General features: G+C 41.3%; 1 protein-coding gene and 1 long non-coding RNA gene across 2 annotated transcripts in view; one reads left to right on the top strand and one right to left on the bottom strand.

Annotated features, from left to right (window-relative positions):
* Window positions 1–5,560, bottom strand: part of LOC144280728 (uncharacterized) — a 6,577-nt gene extending 1,017 nt beyond the window's left edge. Inside the window, exon 1 of the long non-coding RNA XR_013349148.1 lies at window positions 4,755–5,560. This is a non-coding gene — a long non-coding RNA (uncharacterized LOC144280728). The remainder of the gene's footprint in view (window positions 1–4,754) is intronic.
* On the top strand, window positions 4,920–18,855 carry ZNF614 (zinc finger protein 614). Its single transcript, XM_077842892.1, has 5 exons — window positions 4,920–5,080; window positions 11,274–11,485; window positions 16,336–16,462; window positions 16,716–16,811; window positions 17,331–18,855. The coding sequence occupies exons 2-5, from the start codon at window positions 11,471–11,473 to the stop codon at window positions 18,851–18,853; spliced, it is 1,761 nt and encodes a 586-aa protein (XP_077699018.1). The 5' UTR covers window positions 4,920–5,080; window positions 11,274–11,470; the 3' UTR covers window positions 18,854–18,855.
* Window position 18,856: the final 1 nt, after the last annotated feature.

The following is an 18,856-nucleotide window of genomic DNA, read 5'->3' as shown; positions in this document are numbered from 1 at the left end:
ATACCCATGTTAGGTTTGTGTTTTTAACTTTATAAGAAATTGCCAAACTTTTCCAGAATAGCCATACTAATTTACATTCCCGCCAACAGTGTATGGATGCTCCAGTGGCTCTAGCACTTGGCACAGTCATATTTGATCCTAGGTGTCCTATCAGGTGTGTGCAGCATATAATGGTGGTATTAACTTATTTTTCCCTAACAGCAAGTGATGCTTAGCACCCTTTAAAATTTTTTTAAAATATTTTATTTATTTATTCATGAGAGACACAGAGAGAGAGAGGCAGAGACATAGGCAGAGGGAGAAGCAGGCTCCATGCAGGGAGCCCGATATGAGACTCAGTCTCGGGACTCTGAAATAACACCCTGAGCTGAAGGCAGACACTCAACCGCTGAGCCACCCAGGCATCCCATTAAATATAATTTTAAAAACTCAAGAATAAAAAAAAAAAAAAACAACTCAAGAATAGCCTGTTATGTTTGAGGATATACTTACTTTTTAAAAAAGATTTTATTTATTCATGAGAGACAGAGACACATAGACAGGGAGAAGCTGGCTCCATGCAGGGAACCCAATGTGGGACTTCATCCTGGAACACCAGGATCACATCCTGGGCCAAAGGCAGATGCTCAACTGCTGAGCCACCCATGCATCCCTATATTAACCTTTTTCATTTCCTCTTCTTCATTCGCCATGTTTCATGTTTCCTTCTGTCATTTCCTTTTTGTTAGAATTTCCTTTATCAATTCTTCTTGAGCAGGTCTGATAACATATCTTAGTTTTCCTAGCAAAAGGCCTGTTGTTCTTTTTTTTTTTTTTCTTGTTCTGTCTTTATCCAGTTATTTCCCTTGATATAAGAATATGTGGGAGGCTGGGTGGCTCAATCACTTAAGCCTCTGACTCTTGGTTTCAGCTCAGGTCGGGGGACTGAGCCTCATATTATGCTCTGTACTCAGTTCAGAGTCTGCTCCAGATTCTCTCTCCCTCCCCTTCTACCAACCCCCCCCCCTCACGTTTGTGTGCATACATAACTCTTTCAAAGAAAATCTTTAAGATGGGGGGATATACAATCCAATTTACAAATCCTACTTGTGGCCCAAAAAAAATTGCCATGCAGTTTTATGGCAGAATTCAATTCCCAACTTCACGCTGAGTAACTCATTCCTTTAAAAATATTTTTTTGAGCGTCTGCACTGTGCTAGGCACCATTGTAATCACTGGGGACACATCAAAGAATGAAACAGGCCAAGTCATGGCCTTTATAGAGCATATGGTTTAGTGAAGATGACTGAGTAAAATAAGTACATATAGAATGTTAGTTAAGTGCTATGAAGAAATAAGAAGCCTAGTACATGGGTTGTAGTAGAGGAGCTATTTTAGTACAAGTTTTCAAGGAAGGCTTTTCTGAGCACATGTAATTTGACCTAAGACCTAAATGTACTGAGGGTTACCAGCAAGCATAATACTTGTAAGCCAGGAACACTCCAGATCTGTTTCTAAGTGTTTTCTCTGGGCTTCCTGCCTCAGGATTCTCTGAGAAGTTTGTAAAAGATGCAAATTCTTGAGTCGCACCCCAGACCTCCTAAACCAGAACCTCTAATATTGGGGCCCAAGAGCCTGCATTTATAAAATGATCTTTGTGATCTATATTTAAACTTTAACATCTCTGCCCTAAATCCTGGATTAGTGCACCTTTCACCACCCCCACATTGTAACAGGATGGATTCTCAGTAGACCCTCTCTACAGTAAAGAATCAGAAATGAGTGCTCTACCAACCAGGCCCCAGGTCCCCTCCACTTCTTCAGTGAACTTATACATCCTGCCATGGCAAGGTCAGATCAGCTTATTCCTGAAACCAGACAGGCAAGGTTCCAGAATGGGCTGCCCAGCCTCCCCTAAGCTCTCTGGACCAGATGCTGAATTCACTTTTCAAAGCTTGACATCCCAGGTGAATGAGGTTTAATCCCTGAAGGGAATATAAATATAATACTCTTACTATTGGGGATCCCTGGGTGGCTCAGCAGTTTAACATGTGCCTTCAGCCCAGGGCATGGTCCTGGAGTCCTGGGATCGAGTCCCACATCGGGCTCCCTGTGTGGAGCCTGCTTCTCCCTTTGCCTGTGTCTCTGCCTCTCTTTCTCTCTGTGTCTCTCATGAATAAATAAAATCTTTAAAAAATACTATTAAGAAATTATGTGAGGGGCAGCCCCGGTGGCGCAGCAGTTTGGCGCTGCCTGCGGCCTGGGGTGTGATCCTGGAGACCCGGGATCGAGTCCCACGTCGGGTTCCCTGCATGGAGCCTGCTTCTCCTTCTGCCTGTGTCTCTGCCTCTCTCTCTCTGTGTCTATGAATGGATAAATAAAATCTTAAAAAAAAAATTATGTGAGCAATAAATTCTTAATGTATAGAAATTAGAAAACACAGGGGTGCCTGGCTGGCTCAGTTGGTAAAGTGTGGTAAAGTGTGACTCTTGATTTCAGGGTCCTGAGTTCAAGCCCCATGTTGGGCAGAGAGCCTCCTTAAAACTTAAAAAAAAATTAAAAAGTTAATTAGAAAACATATAAATCATTGAAGAATTTTTTTTAAAGATTTTATTTATTCATGAGAGACACGGAAAGAGAGAGAGGCAGAGACTCAGGCAGAGGGAGAAGCAGGCTCCACGCAGGAAGCCCGACGCGGGCCGCCGGACCCGATCCCGGTCTCCAGGATCAAACCCCCGGCTGAAGGCAGTGCTAAACCGCTGAGCCACTGGGGCTGCCCAGAGTTTAGCATTGTTAACAATATATTCTCCCCAAATTTTCAAATATATTTAAGTATATTTCATGAAAGAAAAATGAGACTAGTTTTTAATATTTACAATGCTGTGAATATCTACATCATTAAATATTCTAAAACTCAGGCACCCCGGGTGGCTCAGCGGTTTAGCGCTGCCCTTCAGCCCAGGGCCTGATCCTGGAGACCTGGGATGGAGTTCCATGTCGGGGTCCCTGCGTGGAGCCTGCTTCTCCCTCTGCCTGTGTCTCTACCTCTCTTTCTCTCTCTGTCTCTCATGAATAAAGAAATCTTTAAAAGAAATTCTAAAACTTTTCTAAAATTGACATTTTTATAATACTAAAGTAATATAGAACTATGACACAAAGATTTATAAACAATGGAGAATTGCAAAAATTGGGAATGTGAAAACTGACACTTCTATAAGTACAAACTCTGAAGTAATCCAAACTAAATGTTTATTTAACCAATCACAAATGAACAGGCAAATGTTTCTGATGTGTTCCCATAATAGGAATTATATTTATATTATCCTGCAGATTTTTTTCTTCTTGAGAATAGTTATCTTTCCTTATTTATACTGACACTTGTAGTATATTCTTTTCAATTGCTATGTACTGTTTTGCTAAGTGAATGTTCCGTAATTTACCAAAGTATTTGTCTATCACTGTACATTTAGATTTTTTACCATTTCGTTTTTATTTTTGTTTAAATTCGATTTGCCGGGCAGCCCCCGTGGCTCAGAGGTTTAGCGCCGCCTTCAGCCCAGGGCCTGATCCTGGAGACCCGGGATCCAGTCCCGCGTCAGGCTCCCTGTATGGAGCCTGCTTCTCCCTCTGCCTGTCTCTGCCTCTCTCTACGTCTCTCATGCATAAATAAAAGTCTTTAAAAAATTCGATTTGCCAACATAAAGTATAACACCCAGTGCTCATCCCATCAAGTAGTTTTTTTTTTCCGTTTTAATTACAAAGGCCAAAATGGCTAATATGAAGAAAAAATTTTAGGGACGCCTGGGCGGGCTGCCTTCCACTCAGGTCGTGATCCCGGGGTACGGGATTGAGTCCTGCACTGGGCTCTTGCCAAAAGCCTGCTTCTCTCTCTGCCTGTCTCTGCCTCTCTGTCTCTCATGAATAAATAAATATTTAAAAAATAAAAAAAAAAAATTTACTAACTTGCAATTAGAATTTCCAGGTCAAAGAGAACGAAAAATTTAAATTGACTCAGGTTGTCTTCTCAAAAGGGAGTAACTACTTAAGTCCTCTATTACTAAACCTCCCCGCACCTAAATAATAAAAATTTAAAGTGTGCTCGCTTTTAAAAATTTGGGTAAATATGCAGAGTATAATTACATTATCTCGGGCAGCCCAGGTGGCTCAGCGGTTTAGCGCCTCCTTCAGCCCAGGGCCTGATCCTGTAGTCCTGGGATCGAGTCCCATGTCAGGCTCCCTGCATGGAGTCTGCCTCTCTATCTCTCTGGGTCTCTCATGAACAAAATCTTTAAAAAATAATTACATTATCCCGTAATTTCATATTCTCCAATAACCCACAGTCATCATTTATTTTTGGAAGAAAAATACACTTGTGCCCTTCACTTCATCCCTTCCCCGTAGAGGTAGGAGCTCTTTCCGGGGGATTAGCATCTCTCTAGGAAGTTCCACTCTATCGGCTTCGCCTCTTCAGTGGCGGTCTTCCTTCTACACGACAAGGGTCTTATACACTCCACACACAACCGCCCTCTCCCTAAACCTAAGACGTTAAGCAGCCGTTGCCCGCCCTGTGACGTCTCAGCTTCCACAGAAGTCGGCCGCTGCCTGAAGCCTTCCCAGCCGTACAGACACCTGCCATCCTCTAAGATGGCCGCGCCCTCGGTGCTCCAGCCTTAACGCCTGCGCTGGGCAGGGCACAAAGGGAGCCGCCATCTTTCTTCCCTCGGCCGATAAACGTGCCTCGTGGCTTTGATAGACACCAACTTCTGAAGTCTTACCCAGTTAGCATAGCTTTATTGGTCATCCCTCGCAGCGAGGAGGTAAAAACACTAGCGGGGCCAGTAATGATTTCGATTTCGCTACAAAGCCGCTATAGCCCCCACCTTCAGAAACGCCGGCGTGGGCGTGGCCTCTACGTCATAGAGCAGGGCCCGCCATCCGAGTTCCAAAATCCCGCAGCGCGCCAAGGGCCTCGCGGGATTCGCTGGTCTCGGTGGATCCGAGTTCCTAGGTGCTGCGAGGAAGCGCATCCGGACAGGAAGTGGCTATGGACGTTGGGGGCTTTTCGTCGCTGCGTTCAGCCTCTGTGGAGGTTCGGGTTCAGGTGAGTCAGGTTCCGGGCTTGGTTCTCGGCCTGTGGGGTCCGTGAAACGGGAGCGTGTGTGAAGGACCGCAGTTGGGATTTTATTTGGATTCAATCATTAAGGAATCCGGGGAGCGTGATGGGGCCTTTGGGAGTCAGTGATGAAAAGTCTGAAGACATCGCGACTGAGAGGCCCACTTTGTTAGGGTTTGAAGTCCACGTGGGTCGCTCTGCCCCTGGGACTTGGTGGTTGAGAAGTGGGGTGGAAAGCATATGCGTGAATTTGCCCAGCTTCCGTGTGTTAGAGGAGCCTAGGTTGGAGATGTCCCTATTGGTTTCTTCAGCCTGTTGTGGGTATGGCACTTTTAATACAGGACTCACCCTAAGAGGCTCCTGGTGGGCGCTCTCCGTGTTCGAGGAGATCCAGGGCCCCTGGAGAATCGGAGGGTTCAGGCTTAAGCCTTGAATGCTGGAAACAGACCTGAGGCTGCATTTTCTCCAGTTAATCCAAACCCAGTTCTCTCCTTCAAGTCCATCATTACGGACCTTCCTGAGAACTTTGTCTCCCAACATCTCTCTTCGCACTGTCCCCACAAAATCAAGTGTGTTCTGAGTGAGCTAGTGACACAATGACTCTTTTTTTTTTTTTTTTTTAAGATTTTATTTACTTATTCATGGGAGACAGAGAAAGAGAGAGGCAGAGACACAGGCAGAGGGAGACGGAGGCTCCTCGCAGGGATCACGCCCTGAGCCGAAGGCGAACGTCCAACTGCTGAGCCACCCAGGCGTCCGGACATATTTACTCTTAAAAGATGTAGCTTTTGTTCTTCTTGCCTCAAATTAATTATAGTCATGGATATTTTCTTTTAGGGTCATTCTAAGTAAAAGCATCTCCTCTACCCTATATTCTGTTCCATAGTGAGAACCTTTCCCCCCCACCCCTCACATTTAGGAGCATCTGTATATCTGTATAAGCATAAGGAAAATTGATTGTATCATGTCCTTTCATATCCTCAACGTATTTGCATAGAAGATGATACTTACACAGTTTTAATCATTGCAGTAATACCAACACAGGTTGGTGAGCCATTGCCATGGTGTCTGAATCAAAAAAATTTTTTAAAGATTTTATTTATTCATGAGAAACACAGGGAAGAGGCAAAGACATAGGCAGAGGAGGGGAGCCTGATAAGGGACTTGATCCCAGGACCCTGAGCCAAAGGCAGACACTCAACCACTGAGCCACCCAGGCATTCCTGAATCAAACATATTAATATAAGTGGTAATGACGTGAAATATTCAAAAGTATTGTTACAGTTTTAGTAGTTTTATGGAGGTTTAATTTACATACCATAAAATTGACTAAGTATTTGCAGTTCAGTGAATTTCTAGAGTTGTGCAACCATGAGCAAATCCAATTTCAGGACACTCCAATTTTAAAACATTGCCATCACCTGGAAAAGTTTTTATTTTTCTTTTTAATTTTAAAGATTTTATTTATTTATTCATGAGAAATAAAGGAGAGGCAGAGACACAGGCAGAGGAAGAAGCAGGCTCCTTGCAGGGAGCTGCACGCAGGACTCCATCCCAGAACCCCGGGATCACACCCTGAGCCAAAGACAGACGCTCAACCTAGGCTGAGCCACCCAGACGTCCCTGTTTTCTTGGTCCTCTGTACACTGAGTCTCCACTCCTACCCCCAGCCACACACAACCACTGATCATCTCCTAGGGTCTGTTAATTTGCAACTTCTAGACATTTCATATAAACAGAATCATATATGTAGTCTTTTATTGCCTTTTTTCATTAGCATTGTATTTTGGTGTACGTTATAATTATCACTAGATTTTCCCTTTTTTTTGCAATTAATTTATTGAGGTAAAATTGACATACAATAAGCTACAGATATTTAAACCATACCATTTGGGGATCCCTGGGTGGCTCTGCGGTTTGGCGCCTGCCTTTAGCCCAGGGCGCGATCCTGGAGTCTCCGGTCTCTGCCTCTCTTTCTCTCTCTCTGTGTCTATCATCAATCAATCAATCTTAAAAAAAAAATAATAAACCATACCATTTGGTAAATTTGTTATATATACTCAGGATAGTGTCCCCACATCATGAAGATCATGAACATACCCCTCACAGCCAAATTTTCTGTGTTCCTTTTTAATCCATCCCTCTCATATTTCCCCTTCCCTCCCAAGTAACTGCTGATCTATTTCTCACTACTGTAGGCTAGTTTATATTTTTTAAAGTTTTATTGAAATGGACTACAGGATGTACTTGTTTTTATTATGATTTGATTTATTCAGCATGAGTATTTTGAGATAACATTCTTCTTTTTTAAGATTTTATTTATTTACTCATGAGAAACGCAGAGAGAGAGAGAGAGAGAGAGGGGCAGAGACACAGGCAGAGGGAGAAGCAGGCTCCACTCAGGGAGCCGGACGCGGGACTCGATCCTGGAACTCCGGGATCACGCCCTGGGCTGAAGGCCACGCTAAACCGCCGAGCCACCTGGGTTTCCCTTGAGATAACATTCTTGTGTGTATCAGTAGTTCCTTTTTCCCCCTTATTTCTGAATGATTCATTGGATGTATATAATGCCTTTTGTTTAGCTAAACTTGTTACTTTTCTGTTTGTTTTCTGTGTACAAGATTATGTTGTTTTAGCAAGTATAGCTGTATTCTGCATTTCTAATCCGGATGCCTTTAAGTTTTAGTTATTTAATGATTTGTTACCTATTATTGAATTGATTAGAACCTGTATTATAATAATGGAAGAAGGGGTGGTCGCAGCCACTTTTGCCTTTTTTTTTTTTTTTTTTTTTGTTAAGATTTTATCCATTTATTCGTGAGAGACATGGAGGCAAAGACACAGGCAGAGAGAGAATCAGGCTCCCTGCAGGGGACTTAATCATGACCTGAGCCAAAGGCAGACACTCAACCACTGAGCCACCCAGGTGCCCCTTTTGCCTTGTTCTTAATTCTAGGAGAAAAATATTCAGAATTCTATCATTAAGTCTGATACTAGTTTTGTTTTTTTGTGGATGCCCTGTATCAGTTTGAATAAGATCCCTCTGTTCTTAGTTTTTCAAGAGTTTTAATCATGAATGGTGATGTGACATGTGGTTACATACTTTTTCTATATCTCTTCAGAACATGTGGGTTTTATACTTTATTATATTAATTTGGAGTGTTATATTTATTTATTTTCACATGATAAAACCAAACTGGCATTCCTGGGATAAATCCCCCTTAGTCATTGTAATTCCTTTTTATATTATCCTAGATTTGTTCTGCTAATTTTTCTTTTTTTCTTTAAAAAAAATCCGTTCGATGAAGAGCACCTGGGTGGCTCAGTCAATTAAGCGTCTTCCTTCAGCTCAGGTCATGATCCCAGAGTCCTGGGATTGAGCCCTTCATGGGCTCCTGCTCAGCGGGGAGTCTGCTTCTCCCTCTGCTCCTCATCTCGCTCATGCTCTCGCTGTCTCTCTCTGTCTCGCTCTCTCAAATAAAATCTTTTTTTTTTTAATAAATTCTTATTCATTGACAAACAGTTCAGTATTGGTTTCAGGAATGGAGTTCAGTGATTCATCCTTTACATATAACAGCCAGTGCTCATTATAACAAATGCCCCCTTAATACTCATCACCTGTCTATCCCATTCCCCACCCACCTCCCTCCATCAACTCTTAGTTTGTTCTGACATGATTTGTTTCCTTCTCTCCTTTTTTCCCCCCCTCATATATTCTTCCATTTTGTTTCTTAAATTCCACATGAGTGAAATCATACTTGTCTTTCTCTGATTGGCTTACACCGCTTATTGTTTTAGTAATATGTAACAGTTTTTCATCTATATTCCTGAAAGAGAATTTAGAAAAAGAAAATTACGCCTTTGTCTGGCTTTGATGTTTTGGTGATAGTGACACCATGGAATGAATACATCTGGGCGTAGGCTTTTCTTTGTGAGACAGTTTTTTTTTTTTTTAAAAAGTAGGCTCCATGCCCAGCACAGAGCCCAATATGGGGCTTGATCTCATGACCCTGAGGTTAAGACCTAAGGTGAAATCAAGAGACAGTCACTTAACTGACTGAGCCACCCAGGCGCCCCTGTGAGACAGTTTTTAATTACTAATTCAATTTTTTTTTTAGAAGTGTCTTTTCTTTCTTTTCTATCTTTCTTTCTTTTCTTTTTTCTTTCTTTTCTTTTTTCTTTCTTTCTTTCTTTTCTTTTTTTTTCTTTTCTTTCTTTCTTTCTCTCTCCCTCCCTTCCTTCCTTCCTTCCTTCCTTCCTTCCTTCCTTCCTTCCTTCTCTTTCTTTTCTTTTTTTTTCTTTCTTTCTTCCTGACACAGAGAGAGGCAGAGACATAGGCAGAGGGAGATGCAGGCTCCATGCAGAAAGCCAGATGCAGGGGATCCCTGGGTGGTGCAGCGGTTTGGCGCCTGCCTTTGGCCCAGGGTGCGATCCTGGAGACCCGGGATCGAATCCCATGTTGGGCTCCCGGTGCATGGAGCCTGCTTCTCCCTCTGCCTGTGTCTCTGCCTCTCTCTCTCTGTGACTATCATAAATAAATAAGTAAAAATTAAAAAAAAAAAAAAAAGAAAGAAAGCCAGATGCAGGACTTGATTCCAGGACTCTAGGATCACACCCTGAGCTGAAGGCAGATGCTCAACCGCTGGGCCACCCAGGCGTCCCTAGGACTGTTTTTCTGTCACTTTTGTTATTTGACTCTTTCCAGGCATTTGTCCATTTCATCTAAATTATTATTAATTTATTTTTACATTTTTGTTTTTAATCCATGGTTACTCAGAAACATGCTAATTTCCAAATGTTTATATATTTCCTGAATTCATTCTAAAGTGAGTATCTAATTCAGTTCTATTATAGTTGGAAAAAATATTTGAAATGTATTGACATTTGTTTTATATCTGATATTATCTTTTCTGGAGGATGTTTCATGTACCTTTGAAGACAATGTATATTTTGTTGCTGTTGAGTGTGGCATCAAATAATTGTTGGCTGATTGTGGTGTTCAAGTCTTAAATATATCTGCTGGTTTTCTGTTTTTGTTTTTTTGTTTTTTTTTTAAGTTGTTGACAGTGGGATTTTGAAGTTTTCTATTTCTATCTTCAGTTCTGTCAGTTTTTGTGTCTTGTGATTCTGCTATTAGGTGTATATAGATTTATAATTTATAGCTTCCTCATTTATATACTTTTTTTTATCTTATTACCAACCAGAGAAAATTCACATAAGCCTTGGCGCTAGAGTTTTTATTAGAGTTAATGTACACACACATGACTGCCTGTATGGCTGACTTTAGTCTCCTCCAGCCCCTCCAGAGGCATGGCTGATACCATCTAGTCCAAGGCCCTTCACCATAAACCACTTTATTAGAATAGACTACCTGACTGTCTTGCATGGCCCAAGACTCCCAGGTGAGCATAGACACTCTTAATTAGGCAGGATATTCCGTGGACTTAGAAGTTTCCTCCTTGGAACTAAGGGCAAAAGCTAAACCTTTGTTGGGCAAGGTTAATCATTTAGTGCACAAAGTGGGATAAGACTGTCCTTATGGTTTGCTTTGTTCATTAGTCTTCACATTGAAGTGTGCGTACCCATGGAGTGTATAAAAACTTTCAAAGCAATTCATGAGGACACATGCTTTTTAAAGACACAATGTCCAGATCTTTGGAACCTTCCGTATGTCCTAAATGGATGTGCCTTATTAGCCATCTGCCTCTGAGGCATCATGCTCTGCTGCTTTTGCTTTTCTACCATCTATCTATCTATCTATCTATCTATCTATCTATCTATCTATCTATTTAAGATTGACTTATTTATTCATGAGAGATAGAGAGAGAGAGAGGCAGAGACACAGGCAAAGGGAGAAGCAGGCTCTATGCAGGGAGCCCCACGTGGGACTCCATCCTGGATCCCGGGATCACACCCTGAGCTAAAGCCAGATGCTCAACCGCTGGGCCACCCAGGTTCCCCCCCTCCTCCCCTTTAATAGCCATGCCACTTCTACGTCACAGACGAAAGCCATACCTTTCACACATTTAGAACCCTGCCTTATTGCCCCAAGTGTGGAAGCTTTGGGGGCACCAAATAAAGGAATAGTTGGAAATACTGAGGTTCATTAAGGTAAGTGCATAGCAGCAGTGAAACACCTGGGCCAAGAGGGAATGTACACTCAAAATCACTTGCTTTTTAGCCCGCAGGTTCCAGGTCTCCAAGAGCAAGAGTGATCGAGTGAAGGAATGAGGGAAGAAAGAAGTACTAGGACTTGGAAATCATTGCTTCTAGGGACAACTTCAAGTGGACACCAAGATTTCTGACTTCAAGAACTTTGTGGCAGATGCAGAAGAGACAAGAAACAGAATCCATGTCACTGTTTCATGAGCACAGAAGATGATCAAAGCCCAGGTGATTTTCATTTGTGTGCACTTTTCCTGCGTTTTCTGACAGCTTGTGGTAACCTGAAACAAATCAGTTCAACACTTTTGTATGAATTGAAATAATTGGATTTAGGGAGAAATTAAATTAGATTCTAGATTCAAAAGCAAGGCAAAGTGAAATCAGGAATATATTACTCATAGCAGTCATCCTGAAGGACTAACATTGATTGGGACACAGTGTGTGACTGTGGTACATCCTGGAGGTTATGTTACCTGTCACTTTGTGTCTGATATCTCTAACAAACATCACAACCAGAGAGACATGAAAAGCTATGTGATATGCACTGGCTCTGGGAGGAAGGCAGACCAGTTTCTTGGAGGATTCAGTAATTTATACCACTTAGGTCTCAGGAAATTTCTTTGGTGGATTTTCTCAGGATTGTGAGATTGAGTCCCATGTCAGACTCTGTACTGTGTGGATCCTGCTTAAGATTCTCTCTCCCGGATAGCCCTGGTGGCTCAGCGGTTTAGTGCTGCCTTCAGCCCAGGGTGTGATCCTGGAGACCCGGGATCGAGTCCCACGTCTGGCTCCCTGCATGGAGCCTGCTTGTCCCTCTGAGTGTGTCTCTGCTTCTGTGTGTCTCTCATGAATGAATAAAGAAATAAAATCTTTAAAAATAATAATAACAAATAAAACAAAATTTTAAAAAATATTCTCTCTCCCTCTCCTTCTGCCTGCACTGGGTCCCTGGACCCTGGTTCACTTTCTGTCAAAAGAAAAGTCCATGAGTTCATAGTCATACTCAACAAACAAATATTTTTGTTATTACAAACCATAAGAATGAACTGCCTGGTTAATGGCTCTTTCTTTTCTTTTTTTCCCCTTTTTCTTTTTTTTTTTTTTCAAGATTTTATTTATTTGACAGAGAGAGAGACACAGAGAGCACAAGTGGAGGCAAATGGCAGAGGGAAAAGGAAAAACAGACTCCCCGCTGAATAGGGAGCCTGATGTGGAGCTTGATCCCAGGATTGAAGCCAGACTCTTAACTGCCTGAGCTACCCATGTGCCCCATTAATGGTTTTTTCTAAAATTGTATGTGTTTGTCCAGAGTGGTGACAGAGAAATCGGTTATGGGGTCTAGTCACATTTCACATTCTAATGTGCCAACTCATGGTTTTAAACATGTTTACAAATGTTGGTTTTGGAGTCTGGGTGACTGCACACTTCATTTAGCCATCATACCCCTGAGTTTTCTCATGTGTAGAACGGGGTTAATGACGGTGGCACTCACATCATAAAGTAGGGTCTAAAATGCATTACTCTAGGCAAAGCATCTAGAAGACAGTCTGGTTGATAGAAAGTGTTATATAAGAACATCCAGTGCCCACAGCTTCCCAACACTTGTTATTATATTATCAAATTGCATATTTTCAGAGTCTGTATGAGCCAATATTCTTTTGCCTTTTTTTATTTTGCATTTTCCCAATCACTTGTGAGGTTCAGATTCTTGTCCCTTTGTTGCTTTTTTGGATTATTTTCTTCTGTGATATGCCGTCCTCCTTCTTGGCTCATTTAAAAAAATTTTTTTTGTCTTATTTGTAATTGCTGATCTTGTGGTATATTGGTCTTTTATTTTTAAAATTTTTTATCTTATTTTAAGATTTTTATTTATTTATTCATGAGAGCCAGAGAGGCAGAGACATAGGTAGAGGGAGAAGCAGGCTCCCTGGGAGCCTGATGCGGAACTCGATCCCAGGACCTGAGCCAAAGGCTCTCAACCACTGAGCCACCCAGGTGCCCCATATTGATCTTTTTTGTGTTGCAGATATTTTTCTAGAATCTTATCTTTTAGCTTTTCTTCTTAATATCTTTTTCCATGCAAATGTTTTATTTTTGATTCAAATTAAAATTTGTTAGTCTTTTTCTTTATGGCTTTTTACTTGAACCATAAATATTCCATATTTTCTTCTTTCTTAAGTTCTTTCTTTAAAAGTTTATGTCCTATATTTATTGATGTTGTAGAATAATAACACATATATGCCTATATCTATATAATAACATAGGTGCCTGAAAAATTACTCCAAAACTTAACAACTTCAAACAAGATATATTTTTTATCTCACACTTTCTGTGGGTCAGTAATTTCAGCATGACAGTATGTATTGATTTTATTGACAACACTTCTAACACCAAATGAGGTTTTTTCCTCCTGATACCAAGTATGTGATCTCTTCCAATACCACTTTTCCAGCCCTCTGATACTGACTACCTGCAGTTAGCATCAGATTACACAGGTTTAAGGGTACAGACCTGCAAGAATGCCCCCACTTCAGATACCAATCTCAAGGCTTGGTCTCCTGTACTGATGGGCTCTAAGTCATGGTTTCTGTGGTCCTTTTCTCAGGACAGAGTATGGGAATATGCCACTTTTCTAGCAGCTGGATATGCTCACCAACTTAGAAGCTTGCTGAACCTGTGGTTTTGGGGGTTTTATGGAGGTTTCATTTCTTAGGCATGATTGACTAACTCGTTTACTGTTGAGTGACTGAATTTAGGAAGTGGGGCTAAGTTCCAATCTTGTAATCACATTGTTTGTTTCTCTGGCAACCAGCCCCCATTCTGTAGTTGTATGGGGGCCTGGGCTAACAGTCATCTCATTAGCACACAAACAACTCATCACTGTGGAGATCCTAAGATTTCGAAGTTCTTTGTACTAGGAACTGGGACCAAAAACCAAATATATATCTTTTGTCATATCACTACTGGGTACTTGGTTTCACAGTCTCTCATACTATAATCAAGACTATAATCAAGTTGTAAGTCAGGGTGGCATCTGATTTGGAGGCTCGAGTGGGGAAGGATGCACTTCTAAGCTCACTTACTGAGTTGGATTCATTTCTAGAAGGGCTGATCAGATGAGATCTTCATCTGATGAGTTCCTACCTGTCTGCTCATGTAAGATTCTTACTTATTAGTTTCTTGCTACATGGGCTTTCTCATCATGCCACTTGTTTTATCAGAGTCGTCAGAGGATGGATTCTGTTAGCAAGGTGGAAGTCAGATGTAGTATAATTGTAAAAGTGCAGTGTAGTCACTTTTGCTGTATTTTCTTTAGAAACAATTCCTGAGGCCAGGCCATGCTCAAGGGCAGGGCACTTGATAAAGGGACATGAATACCTGGTGTGTAATAAGGAATTTGGCTGACCTTTGTCTCTGATTCCTGAGAGGTACCTTTAAACCCTTGGAATTACCTGTGTGACAGGAGTGTCTTTGTTTTTCATCATGGGCCACGGGGACTACACTTTATGCTAATGAGTGGATTCATGTAGGCCCTGAATACTTTGTGCAAATGAGGTATCTCAAGATGGGACTATCCATGTGAGAAAGACCAACCATGTGATTAGAGGGTTGTGGCTTTGAACAGGTGACCTTGAGGAAGGGTAAGGATTTGGAGATTGAGTTCAGCAATGTGGTCTGTGTTTCAGTAAATCATGTGTAAATAATGAAGCCTCAATATAAACTCTGGACACTGAGAATTTGGTGAGCATCCTTGGTTTGTAGTATTCTTGAGTATTGTCAACGTTGTGGCTGGGAGTAGATGCTGTTCACAGTTCACAAGAAGTCATGTGTTTTAGTACCAAATGTGTTTCATGGCTGGCCATTTTGGCACAAAAAATCAAGACTTTCAAGATAATATTGCATTCTTTTCTGAATTCTGTTGTTTCTGTGGTGGTTGATCTGGCTTTTTGTTTCTAGATGCTTTTATAGTTTCTCTTTGCATTTAGTATATTATAGTTTTAGTCTAATGTGTTGAGGTGTATAGTTGTGAGTTTTTCAGCTTTGGGGTCTTTAGATACTGTTTCTCCATTACTCTCTTTATCTTTTTGAGAAACTATAAGCAGGTATACATTAGATCTTTTTAACACTATATGTTTATTAACCTCTTCCTTAGGTTTTCCTTCTATGCTGCATTTTTTTTTTTTAAATTTAGTCCTGAGAGAGAGAGAGAGAGAGAGAGGCAGAGACACAGGCAGAGGGAGAAGCAGGTTCTATGCAGCGAGTCTGATGTGGGACTCAATCTCGGGTCTCCAGGATCAGGCCCTGGGCTGAAGGTGGCGCTAAGCTGCTGAGCCACCAGGGCTGGCCCAGTGCTGCATTTTTTAGAATTCCTTCAGTTATATTCCAGTTCACTACAGTGTATTTTAATCTGCTGTTTTCCTGTCCACCAGTATATGTATAGATATATATGTTTGACAATTAGAAGTTTTTTTTTTTTCCTCCCAAGTTTTCCTAACCAAATTTAACGGTCTTTTTTTGTGTTAGGTATACCTTGTATGGTTTCTCTTATTCTTTTACACTTACTGAAAACACTATCTCATGAATTCTGAATGTGGAGGCTGGTCATGGTTGATTCTTACACTGGCTATGAAGTTTTGATGTGAAAAGCAGAAATATTTTGTTTGTCCTGCTGTTTTTTGCCTATTTTTAGTATTTGGAAATGGTGCTAAAATATTTGCCAAGAAAGATTTTGCTTCTACAAAAATGCTGGGTAAAAAAAAAAAAAAAAAAAAAGATTATTTATTTATTTATTTTAGAGAGAGCATGGGGGGTACGGGAGCAGAGTGAGAGAGATTCCTCAAGCAGACTCCCAGCTGAGCACAGAACTCCATCTCAGGACCCTGAGATCATTACCTGAGCCAAAATCAAGAGCTGACCCCTCAGCTGACTGAGCCACCCAGGCACCCTGCTTCTACTAAAATGTGTTTAAGAAAAGTATATAGATGAGGCTATATAATGGTTAGAACAACCTCCCTCATGCTTCTTCCCTGTTAATGAAAGTGATTCACATCTTATTAAACAGGACCATATTATTACAGGAATCGCTGACACTGGAGGATGTGGCTGTGGACTTCACCTGGGAAGAGTGGCAGCTCCTGGGCCCCGCCCAGAAGAACCTGTACCGGGACGTGATGTTGGAGAACTATAGGAACCTGGTGTCAGTGGGTGAGGGCAGCTTCCCTGTGTCACTTAGAGGTGCCTAGTCACTGGCTTTTCCTCTATCACTTGATGAAAGCTTTGCAGTCATTGTGGTCTTCAGAAGAGTCTCCTATCTTGGCCCTAAACAAAAGGGGATAATCTTTTCTATGCTGAAAGAGAACCTTTACTTTGCATGTGAGAAATTATTTTGTCTCTAAAATGTAATATTTTCTCATCTTAACCTATTATACCCAAGTCTTTTGTTGTTTCTTATGAATAGGGTGTCAGGCTACCAAACCAGATGCATTGTCCAAGTTGGAACACAGAGATGAGCCATGGATAACAGAGGATGAAATCCAGAGTAGAACCCATACAGGTGAGTGAGTGAGAACCAGCAAGGGGAGTGACTGAAAAAGTTATATTCTAGTCATTAAGAGAAAGTGTCATATTCTAGTCATTAAGAGAATGTGTCAGGATACCTTAATAGCTCCTCCACATATTCCTTTCCCCAGATGAGAACTTTCTTTGTATTTAACTTTGAATATGCTCCTATCTCTTCTTGAGTCTGATACTTACTTCATCTTACATCTTTATCATTTTCTTTTAAACTGGAATCATAGTCAGTAGTAAAGAGCCACTTCCACATCATCTTTAAAACACTTTTATTCCAAGGGCGCTTGGGTAGCTCAGTGGTTGAGCATCTGCCTTTGACTCGGGTCATGATCCCGAGGTCCTAGGATCAAGTCTGCATCAGGCTCCCTGCTTCTCCCTCTCCCTATGTTACTGCCTCTCTCTCTCTGTCTCTCTCTGTCTCTCATGAATAAATAACTAAAACCTTAAACACTTATTCCATGCCATCTTCTTGAGAGAATTTGTTATTCTCCTCTTTTCCTAGGATTTGGGAAGCTTGATAGTCATTTCCAAGAGGACTCTCAAAACCACAGATTTCTTAAGAGCACACAACGATATGGGGAACAGTGTACATTTAGAAATACTGTTCATCTGAGCAAAATAAATTTTGCCATAACACAAAATCATGTGTTTGACTTAAGCAGAAAAGCTTTGAAATCAAGTTTGAGTTTAGTTAACCAGAAGAGAAAATATGAAATAAAGAAGGCCACTGAGTTTAATGGAGATGAGAAATCTTTTCTACATGGTAATCACGAACATTTGTATTCTGGAATGCAATTCCTTGAAAATGCAAAACATATCAGCACTAAATTCCAAGTCCTTAAGCATCAGAAGATGCATAAAATGGAGAAACCCCATACATGCATGGAAGGTGAGAAAACCTGCATTAGGAAGTCTCAGCTCATTTACCATCAGAGCAGTCATAGAGGAGAAAAACCCCATGGGTGTGATCCATGTGGTAGATCCTTCTCCAGAAATATCATGTTCACTAAACATCAGAAAACTCCTACACAAGACAAAGTCTTTATAACCAGTGAATACAGAAAAGGCTCTAGTGTGAAGAGGAGTCTCACTGTGCCTCAGCAAACCCAAACAACAGAGACATCCTACACATGCAGTGAGTGTGGAAAAGGCTTCACCATGAAGCGCTATCTGATTGCCCATCAACGAACTCATAGTGGAGAGAAACCGTATGTGTGCAGCGAATGTGGAAAAGGCTTCACTGTAAAGAGCAATCTCATTGTGCATCAGCGAACTCATACAGGGGAGAAACCCTATATATGCACTGAATGCGGAAAAGGCTTCACAATGAAGCGCTATCTTGTTGTACATCAACGAACTCATACTGGAGAGAAACCCTATGTATGTAGTGAATGTGGAAAAGGCTTTACCGTGAAGAGTAATCTCATCGTACATCAGCGATCTCATACTGGGGAAAAATCTTACATGTGTAGTGAATGTGGAAAAGGCTTCACCACAAAGCGCACCCTCATTATACATCAGCGAACTCACACAGGAGAGAAGTCTTACTTATGTAGTCAATGTGGAAAAGGCTTCACCACAAAGCGTACCCTGATTATACATCAGCGGACTCACACAGGAGAGAAACCCTATGAATGCAGTGAGTGTGGTAAAGCCTTCAGCCAGAAGATATGCCTCATACAACATGAGAGATGTCATACAGGAAAGACTCCATTTGTGTGTACTGAGTGTGGAAAGTCGTATTCTCACAAATATGGTCTCATTACCCATCAGAGAATTCACACGGGAGAGAAACCCTATGAGTGCAATGAATGTGGAAAAGCCTTTACCACAAAGTCAGTACTCAACGTCCATCAAAGAACTCATACAGGAGAGAGACCATATGGATGTAGTGATTGTGAGAAAGCCTTCTCCCACTTGTCAAACCTTGTTAAACATAAGAAAATGCACACCAAAGAAATGAGTAGATTGAGTCAGGTTGGAAGTTCCTTTAACACAGAGTCACAGCTCATTACTTATGAGTGAACT

The sequence above is a fragment of the Canis aureus genome, chromosome 1, assembly GCF_053574225.1.
Source record: "Canis aureus isolate CA01 chromosome 1, VMU_Caureus_v.1.0, whole genome shotgun sequence".
NCBI classification, from domain to species: domain Eukaryota; kingdom Metazoa; phylum Chordata; class Mammalia; order Carnivora; family Canidae; genus Canis; species Canis aureus.
The sequence above is the reverse complement of the archived record's forward strand: the minus strand, read 5'-3'. Positions and strand labels throughout refer to the sequence as shown.